Source organism: Pelodiscus sinensis, chromosome 3, assembly GCF_049634645.1.
Source record: "Pelodiscus sinensis isolate JC-2024 chromosome 3, ASM4963464v1, whole genome shotgun sequence".
Taxonomy (NCBI): Eukaryota; Metazoa; Chordata; order Testudines; family Trionychidae; genus Pelodiscus; species Pelodiscus sinensis.
Window position 1 is genome coordinate 198,412,933 of NC_134713.1, and position 20,093 is coordinate 198,433,025.

A 20,093-nucleotide genomic window follows, 5' to 3' on the forward strand; every position below is an offset into this window, starting at 1 on the left:
ACCTGTGCCTGTGTATCTGGGTGGGTTTCACAGGGCCGTGCTTCAGAGGCTTTGGCCTGTGGCACCCCAAGGCATCTTGCCCAGGTTCCTGTTGGTTGTATACGAGAGTAAAGGAGGTACTGCTGATCGGTACCTCTCAAGCATCACCACCTTGTAGATGGGGAAGACTAGTGGGTTCTTCTAGTGCCACAAGAACCCAGAGCCCCCAAGGTGGTGCTGCTGCTGCTGTTCAGAAGAAGGAGTATAACTTAGCTGGGCAGAATATAACTTTACGTTTTTCATTTTCTCTTCTGTGCCTTTAAGTGTGGTTATAGTTTCAAAGTGACCTTGTAAAAATAACACTTTATTCCCTTGATTTTTTTTCTTGTGGATCTTCAGAGTAGCAGCTATATATATCTGCGATAAAAATTATATTTTCTTGTACTGCAAAGCTAACACAGCTATAAAAGGTAAAAGGCGTTTCATCTGTGGATAATAGAAAAATAAGGAATTATAGAAGTATTGTGTTCCTGTAGATACATATTCCCATTGAAACCGCAATTCATTCTGAGGAAGAAAATACGTTTTTCTGGGTCTGGTTTTTGTAGTTTTTCCTCCAACCTCCCTCCTTCCCTCATAATAGCTTAGTCAAAATCTCCACTGAGATGCGCATGTGCACGTGTGTGTGTGTGTATATGTTAGATAATGGTATGGTCCCTGGGGTTTGGTTTTTTTAGGGACACAGTCTACTCCTATTACACTGCAATAAATATTGTGTAACTCCATTGGCTTCAGTGTATCTTTCTTCAAAGTAGTTACTCCAGATGAACATAAAAATAACCAAGATGAGCATCTAGCTAATGATTCCAGCAAGAAATGCACTCGAATATGTATAAAGCAAAGGTCAGAGCAGCAGTGATATGCAAATTACCCCATCTCACCACACACTAAGAAATCTGGAAAATCAACAGAAAAAAAACAAACTGTGGATATATTCTGTTGTGTTTCTTGAGCTTCATCTCTTATGTCCTGATGTGTCATCAGTTTGGCTAATATGGCTGCTTTGTTTTTATGTGCATATGTAATATAAAAATACACTGTCTCTCTTTAAAGAATGTCTGCATAAAGTCAAGTGTCTACATCCAAACATAGGCACCTAAATAAGTGGCCTGCTGACCATTCATAGTTCCCAATGAGAATTAGTAGTAGTAAAATTTGCTTCGTAAAGCAAACATATTCAGGCATCTTATTTTTCTTTCCTCTCTCAGGCGATATGCATGGTGGTTCCGATTGCGGAAGATGTTAATCTGGTTGTTGGCAGTATACATAGCCATTCCATTTCTAGTAAAACTTTGTCCTTCTATTCAGGTGAAGCTGGTCTTCTTAAATTTTGGTAAGTGCTTCTGTGTGTTTTCTTGATGTATTATTTTTTAAAAGTGAAACAGAAATAACTATTTTTTTGCCTGAACTGCTTTTTAAATATTTTTAGCAAATCGGACACCATATTTGCCTTCCTACTTCTCTCTATATCCACGTTTGAAAAATGCATCCAAATGTGTATTGGTTTCCCCTACTTTGTCCTGTGCCAGAAAGCTGCCCTTTGACTGTTGTACTTCAGCCAAATGAGCTGTACGTTGCTAATGGCTTTTTCATATGTGGGGCGGATGCAATTCTGGTGTCCATCAAAATGCTGCAGTGGGAACTGCCCAAACTATGTAGAAAATAGAAACTTCTGTGCATTTAAGAAGCTCTGAGTTTAACTGATGTATTTGTTCCCCTTATCCAGTTATGATTTGTGAAGGATGTAACTATTTTTATAGATTTTGTGAATTCTGAGGCGGGTAGCCTCATAAAATGTATGGTTTATGCTAATTGTGAGTTGTGTGTTTTGTGTGTGGAGCTAGCAGCCAAATTCCAATTAGCCTGTTAACCCGAAATGAACAAAAACTGTGCCTGTGGGGAAAGAGAACAAAGCAGCATGTGATCTGACGCTGAGAGCATTCACATGACCAAGATCCTGTTTCATCTGAAATTAATTGAAATTGTTGAGTGTCTGTCTTCCAGACTGCAGTTCCTCATCCAAAAGCATGTTTGGGAAAATATACTGGCCAGAGCAGAAAAAACAGTGGCTCATCAGTGGCACATTAACAGTGTCCCTTCAAGTGTTGCAAATCCTATCGCATGGGATTTCCCATATTACAGTTCAGCAGTCTGGTCTTGTATTTTGTTCTTTGTGCTACTGTGTTTTACCTGCATAAGCACAGCCCCCAAAGTCGATGCTGCCAGCGTAGCTATGCTGGCTTGTGTTGGCAGTATGGGTGGGGAGGGTTGTTTCCTGACCACACCCGCACCTCCGACTAATACCTGTACTGATACCACTTTTTTTTTAATAGCCAATATCTAGGGCACAGCTAACTGCTGCAGAGGCTTCAGAGGACAGCACAAGAGTCCTGATAAGGGATGTTAAAGTGTAACCAACTTAGGCATTTAACCGATAAGATGATGCTTATCGGTTAATGGGGTTGGTGAAACTCAGGCGGCTTCACTGCAACGGGATAGCAAAGCCTCCTCCCCAGGAGCTGGGTGGACAAAGGGCTGCTAGCTCTTGCCGGCTCGGCTCCTGGGATTGTGTGGCTGCAGGCTCTGTAGTACAAAGCTTGCTTCAAGTTTACCCTGCAGAGCCACAGCGTGTAACCACTGAATCCCTGAGATTTTCAGTGGTTACACTGTTACCTATTTATCTGACTTAATTTCCCTACTTGTAATGAGAACTTATGTAACATCTCTCCTGAGGGGAAACTTTCCCCACCCTTTTAAGTCATTCCCAATACTGTAGTTTGTCCATGCCCCTCTCATAATTTTTATTATATATCTTTGGGCCTCTTTTATTTTGGTTATCTAATGTTAAGCAATGGTGAGCAACCAAACCCAAATACAGCTTTCCATGTGTGGATGTACGGAACGGTTCTGTAATAGTGGAAAGTGTTTCAGTGCCACACTTCACTCCTCCTCCCATCTGATTGCCAAATGCTGTTGTGAACTGAGCAGGTGTTCCTCACTAGCACTCAGGTCTCTTCCTTTGCTTGTTCCAACACGTTGACTGAATTCAGCAATGTGCGCGACTCGCGCAGGTTACCGTTTCCAGTGTACATCCCCTTGCATTTGTTAGCAGCCAGTTTGAGCTGCCCTTGTGTTGCTTTACTAAGTCCCTCTGATGTGCTTGATGGGGGCACTTCTCCTAAATGACTTACATAACTTTGTGTCCCCTGCAGAACTAGTCTCCTCACCAGTCTTAGTACAGATGGCTGTCTACCCCATAGTTCCTAATTTCTGTGCTATCTCAGCTGACTTTTCATACTTAAATTTTTACCCCATGATTATCTCATTTCTCGAATAACCTCCTAGGAGGGGCTTTTGTTAGATGCTTCTTTAAAGTCCTCTATCTGCCATTTTGTTGCCATGCTGGAGAAATTCTGTTTGCTTGCAGAAGCATGAATCTTCTTTGTAGAAACTGCAGGATTTTCCATATCGGGTCATCACTTTAAAATCTCCCAAGTATAAATCTGTTCTCTTTATCCACACTGGTATCTTCTCACTACTTTTTTTTAGTAAGTTATATATGCCAATAAGTGTGGGAGGTGGAATGCAATACAAACTGTTTGTTTTGCAACTTTGCTGCTGCTTTATGGTTACATGTGTTTTGACTTTTAAAAAGCATCTTGTTAAATGGATACTGAGTTCAGTGATCAATTTACAGTTGTTCCTTTCATTCTCTTTCCTTTCCTTCCTCCTTCCATCCCCCACCCAAAACTAGTAAGCAGCACAGCTATTTAAATTAGCATTATCGTTCACCCTTGCATTAGTTAAGAATGCTGATAGGACATCATTAGTCATATTAGTAGGTCTGCTGGGTTCAGTGTTGAGTCCTGAACCATAGATTCTGGCTCTGGTTGGTGAAATACCATATGGCTATCTCAATTTTAAGATTTGGGTAGGTGGTCTGGCTGCTCCCTGTGGAAGGCTTCCTATTGCTTTCGCAATTGTTGTGAAAAATACAGCAGGCAGATATAAGAAACCTAGCATCAGAGGGCTGTTACGTTTGCAAGTTGAAGAAGGCATGACTTATGTATTGTCTCCATGCTTTTATGATTGGGGAAGGGGGTGTAATTATTTAAGTGAGCCACTTCAGACATTTTGGAAGTGGTCGTCAGCCACCCCAGAGGAGGCAGGGCCTCGGGTGGAAGGGACGGGGCCTTTAAATAGAATCAAGTGAAAGGGCTCACACCTCCCCTGTGGCTCCCAGGGAACCCGGCAGGGCAAGGAGCTGTGAGCTATTTAAAAGCCTTAGCAGCTGCCAGGAAACTTTTTTTGGTAAAACTTCTGCGCTTTTCCCCCCCCCCCCCCCCTGAAACCATGGTTTGAGGGAAACTGCCTTAGAGGAAAAGGTGAAATCTGGACAGATGTGATACATTTGTCCAAGTCTTGCAGGAAAGCTCTGTGTAAGCTTGAAAGCTTGTCTCTCCCCAACAGAAGATGATCCAATACGAGATATTCTCTCACCGATCTTGTCTCTTAATAATTTAGAATGTAAAAAGTTAGGAATCTGAATAGCTGTAAAGTACACTAACTACTTAAATGTGTGTAGATCCAGCATAGTCTCTCACTTAGCAAAAAGAAGCACCACATTTAGTTTAAAGTATCTATTTAGTTGCAAATCAACATGTTTTAATGGTTGCCAATGACTAACAGTCTTTCTCTAGAAAAATGACTGAAAAGTACAGATGGGATGTAAGTGACTAGTCAAATAGTCAACTACCCGATTACTCCCTTCCCCTACTCCTTGCTGCCTCTGTATCAGAGGCAGTAACAGGTAGGGGGAAGCAGGAGTGGGTGCTGGGGGGAGCTAGCTAAAAAGCTGGTTTCCCCCAGCACTGTCTCCATGGTGCGTGGGGAGGAGGCAGAGCCGCAGCGGGAGACGGTGTGAGCTGGGACTGTGCAGTCCCGGCTCTCACTGGCTGTGGGAGCTGCCCCCTCTGTGGCTCTGCAGTTTATATGTAGTAGGAGTTGGCTGCCTGCATGCCTGTCTCCTGCTACATTTGAACTGCAGAGCCACAGCAGGGAAGCTCCTGGACCTGGCGCGTCTCCTCTTATTGACTAATCGTGTAGTCGATACAAGTTGCATCGACTTCCCAACTAGCCACTTACCCACTGCTTAACATCCCTAATGCTAAAATATATGGAAATCATTTGCCTAAATCAGGGTTTTCTACTTGCTGATTTAAGTAGTGATTAGGACCAGTGATTAGATTAAATTGCTTAAATATCAGTCCATCCTGACAAAGACCCTTTGTGTGTGACAGGGTTTCCACTTGAAAGGTTCTCCCAGTTCAGTGGCTTAATATCAGGAAAAGCTCCTTAAACTTCCTTTTTCCTCGTTTCATCCTGTTACTTTTAGTTATATGTTTGTACTATTCTGAACAATTCATTTCCCTCCTGGATGCTTCTATGCTTCTAGTACTAGTAGCTAGTTTCCCATTTTCACCTGAGGGGGACAGATCTTTTTGGCATAGTAGACAAATGTAAAATTATTTTGCAAAGACCTGTTGGGTTTTTTGGATAGGTTTTGAGTTGCATACAGTTAGCTGTATTGACTTGCAAGAAAACAGAATGTAATGGCTCCAGTTTCTGAACTTTTACTCTTTGCTCTGTGTTTCAGTGAGGGTTCCGTATTTCATTGACTTGAAAAGGCCACAGGATCAAGGCTTAAACCACACCTATAATTATTACCTTCAGCCAGAGGAGGATGTAACCATTGGAGTCTGGTATGTAAGATTGTGCTCCCCTGACATCTCTTATCACACCCTCTGCATCCTTAGTGTGGAGATTGCACTTGGGATCCCAGTGCAGAAACTGTCTCTCAACAACGGCCTTACTGGTGAATGGTAATGACCGTTGTGCACATCCACAGAGGAGAGCAAGCATCTTTCTCAGCCTCGTGTGCAGTCCATGCCAAAAGCTATGTAATTCTCTGGCTCCTCAGGTGAAATAAGTGTTCTTGTTTGGAAATTGGCAGGTGTTGCTCTGCATTGCTCAACAGGTCACGTCGTAGGAGTGTAGGGAAGAGCTAGTGAGTTAGAGGCTTGCTCATCGTCCAGTTCCTGTTCCTGTTCTTCTATCTTGCAATAGAAATGCAGCGGAAGGCAGAAACTGAGGATGTTCTGTTTCTGCACTTCAGTATGCTAACATCAAACAGAGCTGGAGCAAAGATAACAAAGCTGCCTGGCCCTGTGAGGCCCACATCTTGTATTGACGTTTAATCCAATCCTTTTGCTATAACATACATTCATTATAATTGACTTATTAGTTACAAACCTCCATTCCCATGCTACACAGAGAACTCGGAGTGGGAGGAGGAATGTTCTCCAGAGAGCAGGGGAGTGGAAAGGCGTTGCTTCTGTTTGAACCAGCACAACCCAGGGGTTTGGAACTGAAATGCAGTTCTCGCTTTTTAGCTCATAGAGAATTGAAGATGCTTAACATTAGGGAGTTTCTTGCATCCTCAGGTGAGTTGTCTGAGGCATGCAGACGGTGCGGCTGGTGCTGCATGAAATCTCTTTTTGAGCCGGTCAGCTTCCAAAATGTCTAGTCTAATGAGCTAGTGCTGAGCATCTGCGGATAGCTTTCTGCTCTCTCTCATTGTACCTTTTTACAGCTGAAGAAAGTCCCCTCTGGCTTGAGAGACCATTACAGAGTGGAGATGTATGTAAGAGTAGCCATCAGCTAACACAGGTTAGGCGCACTCTCGGATCCTGGCAGGGATGGGGCTAGTTTTAACGATCCACCCAGGGAAGCCAAAGTTTGAGTTGTGCTATAGTGTGTGTGGTCATAACACTGATTACAGTGGTAGGGTTTCAATCCTGAACTGCCTGGAAGCGCAGTATCCTTTTCTGAAGGGTGCAGTGATAGCCTATGCCACACAAAGCTTTCCTTACTTGTAACGAGGTGGATAGTCTGATTGGTGCATCCTTGCAAGTAGACCAAACCTATCGATCAGAGACTGGGCCATGTGGCTGGCTGCCCTATTGCGTTAGTGTCCTATTTTGTCTGCCTCTCCAGCTGCAGGCAGGCCGGGTCCTTTCTTCTGCAGAGCAAATATCAAGGAGGAAAAAGAAGGGTATAAAATGGCATAAAATCTCCAGGTGATCAGTGCTGCCGTTTTTGGCAGAGAGGGTTTCTTTCTCCATGGTGCCTGGGACTTTACCCTGGCTCGCCCGCATGGAATGCAGCCTGGCTAAAGGGGCTGAGGGGGAAACAGATGCTGTTTCCTGACTCTTCCCTGTGGATTCAGGGCCTGCGTGGAGGTCTGTGCCCGTTCTTGGGAGACCCAGCCCTGGGTCAAGTGCTCAGACAGGGACAGGGGTTCCTGCAGCCTTCCTTCCTCAGCAGGACAGCTCCCTACAAGCAGCAGCGGCATCTTCACGACAAAATCCCCTGAGCCTGGCAGAGGTGACAGCAACATTCCCGGGATCCGCAAGTGGTGGCTCCCTCGCCTCCTTCTCTTCCCCCGGTAATGCAGGTGGAGTGTAGGTTGAAGCCTTTTATCAAAGAGACAGGCAGGGTTCCCATCCAGCCTTGCAGACACATCTGTTCAGCATGCAGCAGCTGTCCAGCCCTTCCCTTCCCTGTGCTGGCAGGGAACCGGAGATGGAACAGAGACCTGGTGAGGGTCCCTTGGGCTAACCCTCTCCTCCATTACACAGCATGGCCCTCGCCCTGCTCCACAGTGCCTCAGGGCCATGCCTCGCCATCAGCAGGTGCCCACCACTGTTTTCCAGTGTAGCAGGTGGCCAAGGATGCCCTTTGAATGCTCCTGCCCCCTCTTCATCCCCAGAAGAGAGGAGGCGGCAGCGTGACTCCGTCTGAGATGCTGTTTGCTTATGAGCATTTTCAAGTTGGAAAAGTGTAACAATTGGAAGGCTTCAGCGCTCTTGTTGACATCAGGACTCTCAGCAGAGCCCTACAGTAACACCCAGCCTCAGGAGAGCTGGAGGGCAAGTAACCGCCATCAGCAGAATGGACTGCGTGGCGACGGGGGACGTGAAGCCATGCCTGTCTCCAGATCCCAGTTCCAGGCTCAGGTGCTCCCTAAGCGTTACGCTGGAGCTCAGTGTTCTGCTCCGAGTCTTTGCCCTTGCTCAATGGCTGCTCCTCCATGACTAATTTTCTGGGATGACTCTTCTACCTTCGGTCTGCTCAGCTGCTCTTCTGGTCCCCGGTCCTTCTGCGAGTCCTGTGAGGTTATTTTGGGATAGTTTTTCAGCAACGCGCTCTCAACTGGGTGTGGATTAAAGATGTATAGACCTGCTGTCTCTATCCTTCTTCCACTTCTCCTCCGCCTCCATGTGAATGTTAATGGACTTGTATCCTGCTCTGTGTCAGAGATAACATAGCTCAGTTTTACACTGACATTGAGCAGTGACTTTTCTACCTGAGGAATAAATTAGCTTGTGCCTTCTCAACCTGTGCCTAAGTTTAAGACCTTGAAGTCTTAAGAGCACTGTTGACTCAGCATTTGGTCCAAATACCAGATCATTTTCATGTAAATCTCAGAGGTGTCTCACCTCTTAGTTCACAGTAATTAAGTGGTAAATAAACCACTGACAATGATAAAAGTGCAAGAAGTGAAAGGCTCGCTTCAGAATAGCAAGGCGTACAGGATTTCACTCTAGAGCCGTCTAAGGCGTTCGTGGCCTGCTTGTCTGACAGTCTTGCTCAACACACTGTTCTGTACAGCCAGGTTTAGGAGGCAAAATTCAGTAGATCAGAAATCTAGAAATGATTTGAATTGCTGGCACGTTGACGTCTCTTTGCTAGAGTATGAAGGTGGTAATTCTGAGATACTAAATTAATCAAAACAGACTTGTCACTTGCCATTTCTTAGTCTCCTTCAGCGAAAAGAAAACTCGAGCCCAGTAGAAAAGTGCGATGCACGGAGATAGATTTGGGGTCTTGGAGTCGAGCTAGGTTAGGGATTTCAGAGTAGTCCCAGCACTCGGTTTTACAGTTAATCAGTACAAAAGCATGCACAACGCACTCGGTTGGGAGTCACCAGCTTAAGCTTCATTCTGTGATCTACTAGGTGGGGTTTCCTATTCAGTGAGGGATTCCAGTCTGCCTGTTTTGAGTCCTAGATTTCAGGAGAAACTTCTTTCCCAGCAGCCTTTGCCTTAGTGGCAAACCTAGAACTCTCTCAGCCTCACAGCCTAGCAGATACCAGAAGGCTGTAGCTCCTTCTCTAAAACTACTCCAGAGCTAGCCTCCTCGTTTTCCTTTACCTGCTTGATGGTAGTTCCAGGCTGTGCTAGTGGTTCAGATTTATTTTTATTTTTGTTTGTTGATTTTATTTATTCTTTCATTCTGAGCTGTCCAGTGGGCTCAGATTTATGTTCTGCCTTCAATTAAAATTAAACTCTTACATTTGGAGGCTGGTAGTGGGAGGGGAGAGTTGGAAAGGATCATTGCATACTTCAGTGTCTCGGTGGTGGTGTGGCCTGAAATGGACACGTGGATTGAAAAGCAAGGAGCTGGAGTATTTGCTATTTTAAATGTTTCATTCATATCTAAATGTTGTCTCTGCATTTTCTGTCTCCAACTGCACTTCTGTCCTACTGAGGTCAACAAATCTGATTTAGAGGATGGAAAAATTCAGTAACCAAGTAATACTAATTTCCTGTCTTCTGCCCTAGGCACACAGTTCCCACAGCCTTGTGGAAAGATGCTCAAGGCAAAGGCCATCCGTGGTATGAGGACGCTCTGGGATCCAATTATCCTGTAATCCTTTATTTGCATGGAAATGCAGGAACTAGGTAAGGAGCAAGCATCACTTCTGCAGGCCCAGCATTTCTTCGGTGTTATGTATTTTTGTGTACAGTGGCTTGCGAAATTGGGCCGAATAGTGCCAGAGCAGTTTGCTCCCGTGGGTTTAAAAAACACACCTGCTTTTAAAAATGGAATTTCTTTGGATTTGGTAAGCGTGGAGAAGAGAGAACTGACTCTTGTTAGATTTACAGCTGATCAAGGTTCGTGTCGTTGGGTGCCTTTCCAGTGCTCCTTCCAGAGGTCTGGACGTGCGAGGGAAGGGATGAGTTTCCATATGCTTGTCAGAGTGCCAAGAGGCTTTGGAACTTACTGGGCAACGTGGGGAAGAGAAGCGGGTGCTTTTTCCCAGCATTGTCAGATGTCTGTGTAAACTCTGGAATGAAAATAGCGGTGAGAAGTTGGCTAAGCCGCTTTTTTTACATGCAGCCAAAATGCAATTGCCAGCTGCCACCGTCCGTTCAATTTATAATTGTATAATGTTGAGGAAAGGAAAACTGAGGCAGAGGGAACAGTTACTGAATTTATATAAGTTCTGTTGTTCTGTTCTGTTTGTCGGATGTGTGGTGAGTGTACAGGATAGAAACATTTTATGTTCCTGCTGGCTTCTCCAGCATTGGTTGCGTTTCATACCCTGGACTGGGCATGTAAATTCTCAGGGCTTTGAATGCTAAAAACTACTGCATTAGTAGGGCGGGATGTTACGTCAGCATGTGTAGGTGAGCTTCCCATCTGATCTCTGTGTTGCAGCACTTTGGCTTTCCCATGAGTGGGGGGGGTGTGGCACACCTGAATTCATTAAAGCCATGTTCTTTCAAAGCATCTATAGCACAAGGGACATCATTATAACAGAGCTGTGTTCTGATCTGGTTAGCATGACTGGAATACTATTTCGGTTCTCTGTGCACTTCTAGTTACAGCACTTCTGTAAACTACTATCCCCTGACTTGGTTGTACTGGTAATAAGATGCAATTGAACCTTCAACAGCCTTTTCATCCCAGGAAGGGCTCATTTTTCTGTCCAGTTTGTTTTTTCGCAATGTCTTATTGCATACAAAACCCTAAGGCAGCAGAGGAAAGGTCTGCAAGACTCAGCTCTCTGAAATCCTGAAATGCATGAGCAAACTCATGTTTGGCAGCCTCTTGTACTTCTGGGTTATAGCATAGTAGTCAGTTCTACGATCACGTTATTTCTGATATCCAAGGTTTTCCTGCAGCCATATATTGACAGCATAGCGTCTTGTAATAACGGAAGAACTCTAATTGGTTGTGACCAGCACCTTCCCATTCTGCACAGGTTAGAGGCACTCTGGGCACCACAGCATGTCACCAAAATTAAATGCTAAGAAATCATGTATGCCTTGCGTAATTTATCTTGTTATTAGCACTGGAAAAGCTGCAACCTGCGTCCCTGCCATTCAGTCCTCATTGACATTGCTGTGTCTTTCTGCAATGCACATCCAGATACTGTTAGAGCTGAAATCCATAAATGATGCAACTTTTGTCTGCTAGTCACTGAGGTGTGGAAGAAAAACCCTAACTTGGTTTCTGGACTGAGACAAGATGCGTCTCGCTTGGCTGCAGAAGATTCATTTTGTGTGATGTAGGAAAATACAGAAAAGGGCCAGTGATATTTCTGTGCCTGTGAGAGATCAAGGATGTAATTCGCCAGAATCTCACTCTTCGTTGTCATTGCTCCTTTTTGTGTGGCGAGAGGGTCTTTCCACTCCTCCTTTTGCTCCCTATTGTTCGAACCCATTTCTTGGCCTCAGGACCAGAAGTCGTGTCTACACTAAGGATGTGAGTGTGACTGTGTAAACAGTTAACCGAGGAGCATGGGCTAATTGGCTAACGCTCACGGTTACATGCAGGCTCCCAGGATGCATAGGGAGCCAGCTTAAGAAACAGTTCCCGGCACCGTGAGTTCCTGGGGAGCTGCCTGCACCACTGCCTCTGTATCAGGCACCAGTGCGGTGCGGCAGGTGGGAGCCAGGACGTGTGGGGAGCCAGCTGCCCCTCGCATGTAACTGCTGAAACGTCCAGACGTTAGCATCCCTGGTCCACACTTGCACCCGAGCGACGTGGGCGCTCATGGAGCGGGTTTGATTGCATCGAGGGAAGAGCGCTCTCCTGTCGGCACAGTGCAGCTAGCTGGGCGTTCTCACGCTGGCACAGCTATGCTGCTGTGAGCTTGGATGTGTAGAAATGGCGTGTGCTGCAGCAGCCGTCCCTCCAGCTCCTGAGGGCAAAAAGCAGCTTCCCGTGGATCGTGCCCGAACTATCTCAGCACTGGCCAGAGAGGAGCCAGAGGGGTGGGTGTCTGGGCACGTACTTTGATTCCTGGGTCAGTGACCAAGCACCCAAGCCAGGTACTTTTATGTATTTGTGACTTGCACTGAAGCGTGCACTGACGGCCCCTGGTCGTTCTCTTGCTTTGTGGCTTGCAAGGATGCTAATGGGGCACAGTTGGTTTTTCCTCACACAGCAAGCAGAAGGCCAGCTGTCTGGCTACAGAGCATAGCTTCCCAAGCAAACGCTCTGCCTTGCCCCAGGAATGGACTGTCTGGCTTGAGGTGGAGTGCGTTTGCTAAAAAAGCCAGCGTCAAGGTTCTTGCTGGTCACGGGGCATTAACCCCAGCCGGGCCACGGCAACGCTAGGCAGTTCCACATGCATTAATTCTTGCAGGAGAGCTACAAAGCAAAAGATCAGTGTTGTGCCGTGAGTCGACCGTCTAGTAAATGAAACGAGATGTGTCGGTATTCTCTTTGCAGCGTCTGAAGCCATGTCTGTTCACTTCCCTGGAGTGTCGGCCAGGAATTAGCAATATGTTTGAGGACAAGCTGACTAATAACTTTAAAATAAGTCCTGGTAAGAGGTGGTGTGGCTCATTGCCTATTGGGCTTTTTGAAGAGTGTACCACAAGCTAGTGAAAACTTTGATTTTCTTGGTAGACCTGACATTCCCTCTGCATGTGTTTCCTTGTTTGTGGGCAGGATGACAGTGTTCAGAATAAGGGCTTGCTGTGTAGTCCAATGACGAAATTGGGGCGGGCAATAATTTCGGAGGGGTCCTGGGCTGTTTTGAAAGGGGTGGGGCCGTGGGTGGAAGGGGTAGGGCTAGGACACTCCCTGCACTCCCCTGCCCACAGACTCTGATTGGGGTGGGGGAGCACATGAAGTCTCCCCCCTGCACCCTCTGGCGCCTAGAGAGAACCGCTGGTGGTTCCTTCTAGGTGCCGCATGTTCCTGGTGGCGGGAGGAGGCTTCGCAGGGCATGGGAGTGCACAAAGTGTCTCTCTTGCCCCCACCCTGCACGGGGCACGTGGTCCCCAGAGTGAACCCCCAGCTGTTCAGAACAGCTGTCGGTTCCCTCTGGTGCTGCACGTCCCCGGCAGAGGGAGGAGACTTTGTGCACTCCCCTGTCCCAAGGTCTCAATTGGCCTGGAGATGGGGGAGTGGCAGGACGGCTGTGGGACCTAATCAACTCACTTGGCGGGCCGGATCCAGCCCGTGGACGCTGTCTTGCCCACCCCAAATTAGGGGTTGTTACCATGTCAAAGCTACTGGCCACATCCTTAGGCAAGCTGTTTAACATCTGTATTTGTAGAATTCACTGTTTGTCCGTATTTAATTAGAGACCTGGAGACAAAAGTACAACTCTGAAGACTGGTGTCTTTGGAAGATAAATACTAACACCCTTTCCTCCTCTTTCCCCACGTTTCCTTCGTAGGGGAGGGGATCACCGTGTGGAGCTTTACAAGGTAAGTGACTCTGCTTCTCCAGGCTGTTACGTGATGCAGATGGAGCAAATAAAAGCACTGACCCTTTCTGTAGACTGGACCATCGGCCTACTTACTGTTCCTTAGAGACATGCCTGGTATGATGAGCTCTGGGTTTATAGCTTTCCCTTTATAACGAGTATCCAAGTACTGATGCCTGTAAAATGATCTGGTTGTCAAGGTGCTTGTCCTGTGAAATCCCTGTTAGCAAAGTATCTTCATTCCGGTCACTCAGCTGTGCTCTTTGGTAACTTGAGAGGCAGATAAGTTTTTTTTGTCCAAAACGAAGAGCAACTGAGTTTTGGCAAAATGGCACCTACTGTTTAAAGGGAATGTAATGAAACGATCATTTTGCTTTCCAAGGATCACTGCGTACTGTAAGACGCCTTCCATTTGCCCATACGGACAAATTAGCTATGTACTTATTGTGTACTTGAGCAGGAACAACAGGCACTGTGTGTTTAAAAACCACACCCTAGCTACAGAATGGAGCCTGTGCGTAGTCTAGTGGGTGTAGCCAAGGACTGAGTGCCAGGTACTTAGGTTCTAGTCCTGGCTCTGCTGCTGCCTTGCAGTATGACCTTAGAAAAGTTATTTAACCTGCCTGCCTCAGTTAGCTCATCTGTACTCTGCATTGCAACAGCTGGACTCCAGAATGATACGTAGTCCATTTGCCAGCAGTATGTAAAACAACAACCCTGTAAGCGTCTAACAGCAAATTCAAGTTAGCCAGGTCTGGGGTTGCCCATAGGCTCTGAGCATCGGTGGAGCTGTCCAGAGTCTGGGAAGTGCTGGCATGACTCAGAACAGATGTAGCAGTTCAGGTTGTCTTCCCTTGTTTTCCTTCCCAGGGTCAGGTTTCTGAGCAGCACGGTGTGTCTTGCAGGGTGCAGCAATGAAACCAAGACGCTTCCTTTTGCTGCCTGCAATAGAGGAGCTTCAGAAGTCTGGGGCTGATTGTTTTGGTGGGTGTGAAGGAGATGGCTAGAAATGTTGTGAACCAACGGGAAGCGAGCTAGCGGAGGGAGAGAGAAATGGAGGCGAGTCCCTCTGCGGCGCAGGTAGTTGCGTGGTGGTGCCAGGGAAGAAAAAGATGCAGATCATCAGACACGTCCTTGTGGCGACCAGCATGAAAGATGGGGGCACCTGCCATGTCCAGTGACGGTGCTCTGAGCTGAGTCCCTACGCACGCCCTGGTGCCACGGCCCAGTTTCTGAAGCACTTTGTGCTGGGCTGATGAAAAGCACAGTATCGGCACGTAGCGCCTCCCGTTATGGGTCACACCATGAAGAGCGTAGAGGGGCGCTACAGCCTGCCATCCCATCGACGCACCAGGGCTGGCCCCGTCTCGGTTGCGGTGAGTTTTAAGGAGTGTAGCTGGAAATTGCCACGTGATGAAGGCTCCAAGCTTTGTCCTGGGTGTTTTTAGTACTGGTCCCGGGCAATAAACAAACATTCATCGGAACCGTGAGCTGCCCCTGACTTTTACTAAAAACATCCTTGCAAAACCAGGAGGGTCCCAGCGGTACCCTGTCCCACTGCATGCAGTGACTGGGGGGATCCCCCACCACCCTGCATGGCTGGGAGCTCCGGGACCCAGGACTGCGAGCTGGTGGCTGAATCCCACACTGCTCTGCAGGCATGGGGGATCCCCTGCTTTGTGCAGGGGGCTAGGGAGTTCTGTGGTCCCCTAACTGCTTGCAGGGCTGGGGAGCTGCCCTGGTTGCCCCACCACCTCTAGTGGTGGCTGAGCAGTTCCTGAGGTTACCCTGCTGCCCTGGGGAACTTGGCTGGAGCGCCTGGGTGGGTTTCACTGGAGGCAGTGGCTGGCTGGCTGGCTGATTGCCTGGGCTGCTGTGGTGTCCCAAAGTCACGGAGGTCTCTGGAATGAAAGGGATTGGCTGACCTAATCGTAGGCGTCTGTGACTGACCCTGTTGTGTGGTGGTGGCACCTTTGTTGTGGTATTGGAGAGCTCCCCCAGGCCGCTTTGTTTTGCCGATCACAGAGCAGGCCTACTCCCCGCAGCAATTGAAACAATAGGAGTGGTGTCTTGGAGCTGCATGTGTGCTGTACGCGAGCCCAGGCAGCTGTACTATGTACCATCCGGGGCTGTGTCAACACAAAAGCTTCTGTTTCTAGTTCTTGGAAAACACGTAAAGCCAGCCTTCCCTGCCTGCTATCCCCAGTGCACCGCACCGATGTCGCGGTAACTCAGTCCGGCTCTCCTGGCTAGAATAGGTGGCGGCTTCTATTTCCAAGTATTCACACAAAGGGGTTGCCTTGATTGCTCCAGCTTCCCTGTGCAGACAGGCCCTGCAAATGCCCAAACAGACTTTACCCGCGACAGGGCCCTGAAAACATTCCAAGTCTGGAACTTTAACATCACTTTTGCTAAGGCATTAAAAAAAATCGTTTATTCATGTGGCTATTTGTAGTTAGCCACCGAGTTTGAGGGTCACCAGTGCTAAAACATAAATGTAACAGACGAGCTCTCTAAACAATGCACTTTAGATGATACTTTTGATCTAGTTAAAAGTGTTCAGGACCTAAACAAGCCATTAAACATTCACAAGAGTCCACAAAATGTATTCCCTGTATCAGCTGGGTAGGAACATTTGATTAGTATGAATAAGGCCGCCTCTGTGCTGTTGCACTGAAAGCACTCAAGGTAGGGGTGTGTGGCGCGACAGCAGCAGACATTTGAAATCCGTAACGATAAAATAGTTTCCAGAAGAGCGGCTGGAGTTTGATCCATCTCCTTTTGGAGTTCTGCTTGAGTTTGCAGATTGCGCTGATGCAAACAAGAAAGGTGGCTGTTCGCACAAATGAAAATGAGGCTTCCTTAAGGCCCTGTCTCTTGTGCAAAGCTGTGAAGGGGGGGGGGAGGGGGAGAGAGAGAGAGAGAGAGAGAGAGAGACAGAATGTTCAAGGGAAGATTTAACAAGACTTGAAGGCTCTTGAGAGGTTCCTGGTTCTATGCAAAAAGTGACCTTGATGGTTCAGGCCGTCACAGCTGCAAGAATGTAGAGGTCACACCCAGCCGGCAGTTCCGGGAGCGCACAGGACAAGTAGCGGTGGCACGATCTGTTTTAGGTATGCCAGCTCCCATCGCCTCCTTGCTGTGTGCAAAGTGTTTATCCTCACAACACCCTTAGGCAGTGCTCTTGTCCCCATTGCACCAATGGGAACTCCAGCACAGAGGCCAAGTGCCTTGTCGGCAGGCACGTTGGGAGTTGGTGGCAGAGCGAGGAATTGAACCCAAGGCTCATGAGTTCTGGGCCCTCCCCCTGACCACTAGTCTGTCCTTCTCTCCGCACTGAGGCTGGGGGGAAAGCAGAAATAAACTGACAATAGCCGCTAATTGGCTCACGGGCTACTCCCTTCTTCTGGGTCTGGGGTCAGCCCTGTGAATTAGAGAGCTTTCTCCCACGGCCTCATCCTGACTCGGGGGTGGGGTTCAAGTGACGGTGCAGCTGTTACTCCATGTGTGGTAGTGTATTCAATACATTGTTCTTCTGTTTAGGTCCTGAGTTTCCTCGGTTACCATGTCGTCACGTTTGATTATCGAGGTGAGTGGTTGGTTGTTAGGAGCTGTCTTTAGCTCCGTCTTCCTTTGATCTCCCTGCTAATGGCTGTGTTTCCCACCTCAGAAGCTGTTCCCAATTTAGACTTCTCTTGGATTTTCATTGAGTTCTTAAAATCTCACTGGAAAGTGTCTCCTTCTCCAGTGCCTCTGCTTGTCCTTCCCTATGTAGCACATAAGCCAGGAGATGTTCTGAGACCCGCTTTGCTCTGGTGTCCGACCATCTCACAGCCAGTGTTTACTCTCCTCCCATCCCTGGGAGGTATGGCAGGGCTGCTCTGCCCATTTCAGGTGGGCGCTGACACCGAGAGGCCTGCAGTCACCCTGGGAGTCGATGCAGAGCAGGTCCAAGGACCCAGGTCTGCTAGAGCCCTAATCACCCGCCCGCCCACCCCACAGCTCATGGCCTGAATGTACACGGCTGCAGCCACTGAATCTCCAGTGTCACTATTTGTAAGACACAGTCTGAGCTCTCTAGAGGCTCTTTACTGCCTTCCCCAACGAGCTGCTGTCCAGCAGTCGCGTTTGGAAAGCTGTTCATGCGGCATGCCCCCCGCCCCCCAATGGTTGGCCCTCTGCGGCTGTGCTCAGCAAGTATGTTACCTACTGAGAGGGGCGTGGGTACCATTTCCACTGCTCACAAACAGGGCAGGTCTGTTTTTAGCTCCGTGCTTTTTTCCTAAGTGTCACCAACTGAACGTTCTCTTCTCCCGTTTGATCTAGCAACATGGTGCTGCTGTTTCACAGCATTTCACACCTGCCGTTCGAGGAGAAAACTTTCATTGTAAATTGTTTCCAAAAGCTCGTAACATTCCTGGCCATAATCCTTTAATTTAAGTCCCAGAAGAAGCAGTAAGCTTCTTGGTGTACGGCCCTTGTGGAGGGGGGCGGGTCACCTGAGCCATATTTATAAATATGCTCTTTGCAGTCGGCCCCAATCCTACTGATTTCCAGCTGTTGAGTAACCACTTCTTGTGGCTTCACAGTGACGCTCTTGGACAAGGTCTCAGCGGAATCTACTGCGCAGCTGGTTCTGTCTCTTCAGAGATCAGGCAGCCACATTTTTTGCAGTTTAGTTTTGCCTCCTGCGGATGTGTGCTAGCGCTGTACGTGGCATGGGCGTGATGCTGTGGAGCACTGTGCCCACTCCGGAGCCTGCAGTTCGAGAAGGCTGTCGATGAATTGGAGGGGAGGGAGTCAAAGGAGAGCCCTGAGAATGAGGAGAGGGTTAAAAATCCTGCTTTTTCCTAATGGACTCCTGGGGCTCGATTTATGCATCTGAACAGAGAAGGTGAAGGGGTCTGTTAGTATCCGCGGGGGAACCAATGGCTAGTAAGGGCTGTTCAGGCCAGAGAGACGGGACAAGCGGAGGGGAGATGGGCACGCTCTCTAGCGGTGAGGGGAAACGCAGCGTTTTGGAACAGCTTACCGGGCATGGCTATGGATTCCCCACCACTGATGGCTGTTAAATCACAGTTGGGGGTTTCTGAAGGCTCTGTTCCAGGAGTTACTTTGCTGACGTTCTCTGGCCTGTGCTGTACAGGGGATCAGGCCGCAGTGATCCCTGCTGTCTCTGCATCTGCGGAGAGGCCTTTGAAGCTGCATGCCAGAGCTGGCCTCTCAAGGAACCAGAAATGCAGGGCTAGCAGACGATTCGCTTCCAGCAGGGGTCCTGCTCTTGCTGTCAGTGTCTAAGCCCACGACTCTGCCTGGCAAGTTCTACCAGTGGAAGCTTGTTTAAGGCTTTAAGCAAGATCCGTGGAGCCCCTGTGCTGTGCCAGTCTTTCATTCCAGCTCCGCTTCGGTGTGCGGGACAATCGAGTAAGCGGGAGTGTTTCCGATTTGGATCCTTCCCAGTGTGGGCATGCGCCTGGCCCCACAGGCAGGAGCAACGGCGTGTTCTGCTGGGAGACGGGGGTGTGACTTACAATGCTTGTTTGCAGGGTGGGGCGACTCGGTGGGCACGCCGTCGGAGAGAGGAATGACCTACGACGCGCTCCATGTGTTTGACTGGATAAAAGCAAGAAGCGGAGACAACCCTGTCTACATATGGGGGCACTCCTTAGGCACAGGGTAAGCCCCCTCCGCACGGCAGCGCTCTAGAGTCATCCAGCAAGCTCTGTGGGTCGGTGCCAAGTGCAGCCTGTGTCACTTGAGGACCCGAGTTCTCTCGTCTGGCTGGGATCTAGTCGCTGCTGCTTTGCCCGTTCGAATTGAGAGATGCCAACGAGCAGCACCCGTGCCCTCGACTGCCAGAGGCTGTATTGGGGCAGCGAGTTCAGCATCACCCATGTCATGAGAGAGCCAATTGCAGGGGAAATCATCCCTGGTGTAAGCGGTGCCATCCATAGCCAGCTATGGCGCTGCGCCCATTTACCCCAGTGTTTGTGACAGGGGCCCCACAGGTCAGGAGCCGCTTCTGCGGGGGGCTGGCTTGCTGGGAGAAGAGCGTGTGCACTGGGGGCAGGGCCCAGTGATGGGGTGAGCTGGCCTGGATATGACAGCCCATCTAAAATCCTCCCACAAGCACTTGTGGGCCAGGACCCACCATTTGGGAAGCCTGTGTTAATCTGCCTGCAAATGTCACTGGCACTTCAGAACTGAGCACGTGTCCGGTGAGAGCAGGCTCATGTTTTACAACGGCCTGCGGCGCTCCTCCCAGGGCAGACAGGCCACGGGAACGCTTTCCAGGTCAGAGTTCTGAGGCCTGTCCCACAGGCAGAGCGCTGGTTGAATAGGCAAGGCCTGCCTGCAAGTGCTGGTGTGTGTGCCAGTCACAAGAGAGCATACGTGTCCGTCTGGGCGGGGCGGGAGGTTCCAGACACTGTGCCAAAGCCCTGCCTGTACAGCACAATGCAGTTTTCAGGCAGAAACC

At 48.4% G+C, this 20,093-nt stretch overlaps 1 protein-coding gene across 2 annotated transcripts in view; it reads left to right on the forward strand.

Moving 5' to 3' along the window:
• Positions 1–20,093, forward strand: part of ABHD12 (abhydrolase domain containing 12, lysophospholipase) — a 56,547-nt gene that overhangs the window by 23,113 nt on the left and 13,341 nt on the right. For both annotated transcript variants that reach the window (XM_075925857.1, XM_075925858.1), the window contains exons 2-7: positions 1,248–1,372; positions 5,696–5,801; positions 9,726–9,845; positions 13,586–13,616; positions 17,159–17,204; positions 19,162–19,291. In XM_075925857.1, coding sequence (XP_075781972.1) covers positions 1,248–1,372; positions 5,696–5,801; positions 9,726–9,845; positions 13,586–13,616; positions 17,159–17,204; positions 19,162–19,291 — 558 coding nt within the window. The remainder of the gene's footprint in view (positions 1–1,247; positions 1,373–5,695; positions 5,802–9,725; positions 9,846–13,585; positions 13,617–17,158; positions 17,205–19,161; positions 19,292–20,093) is intronic.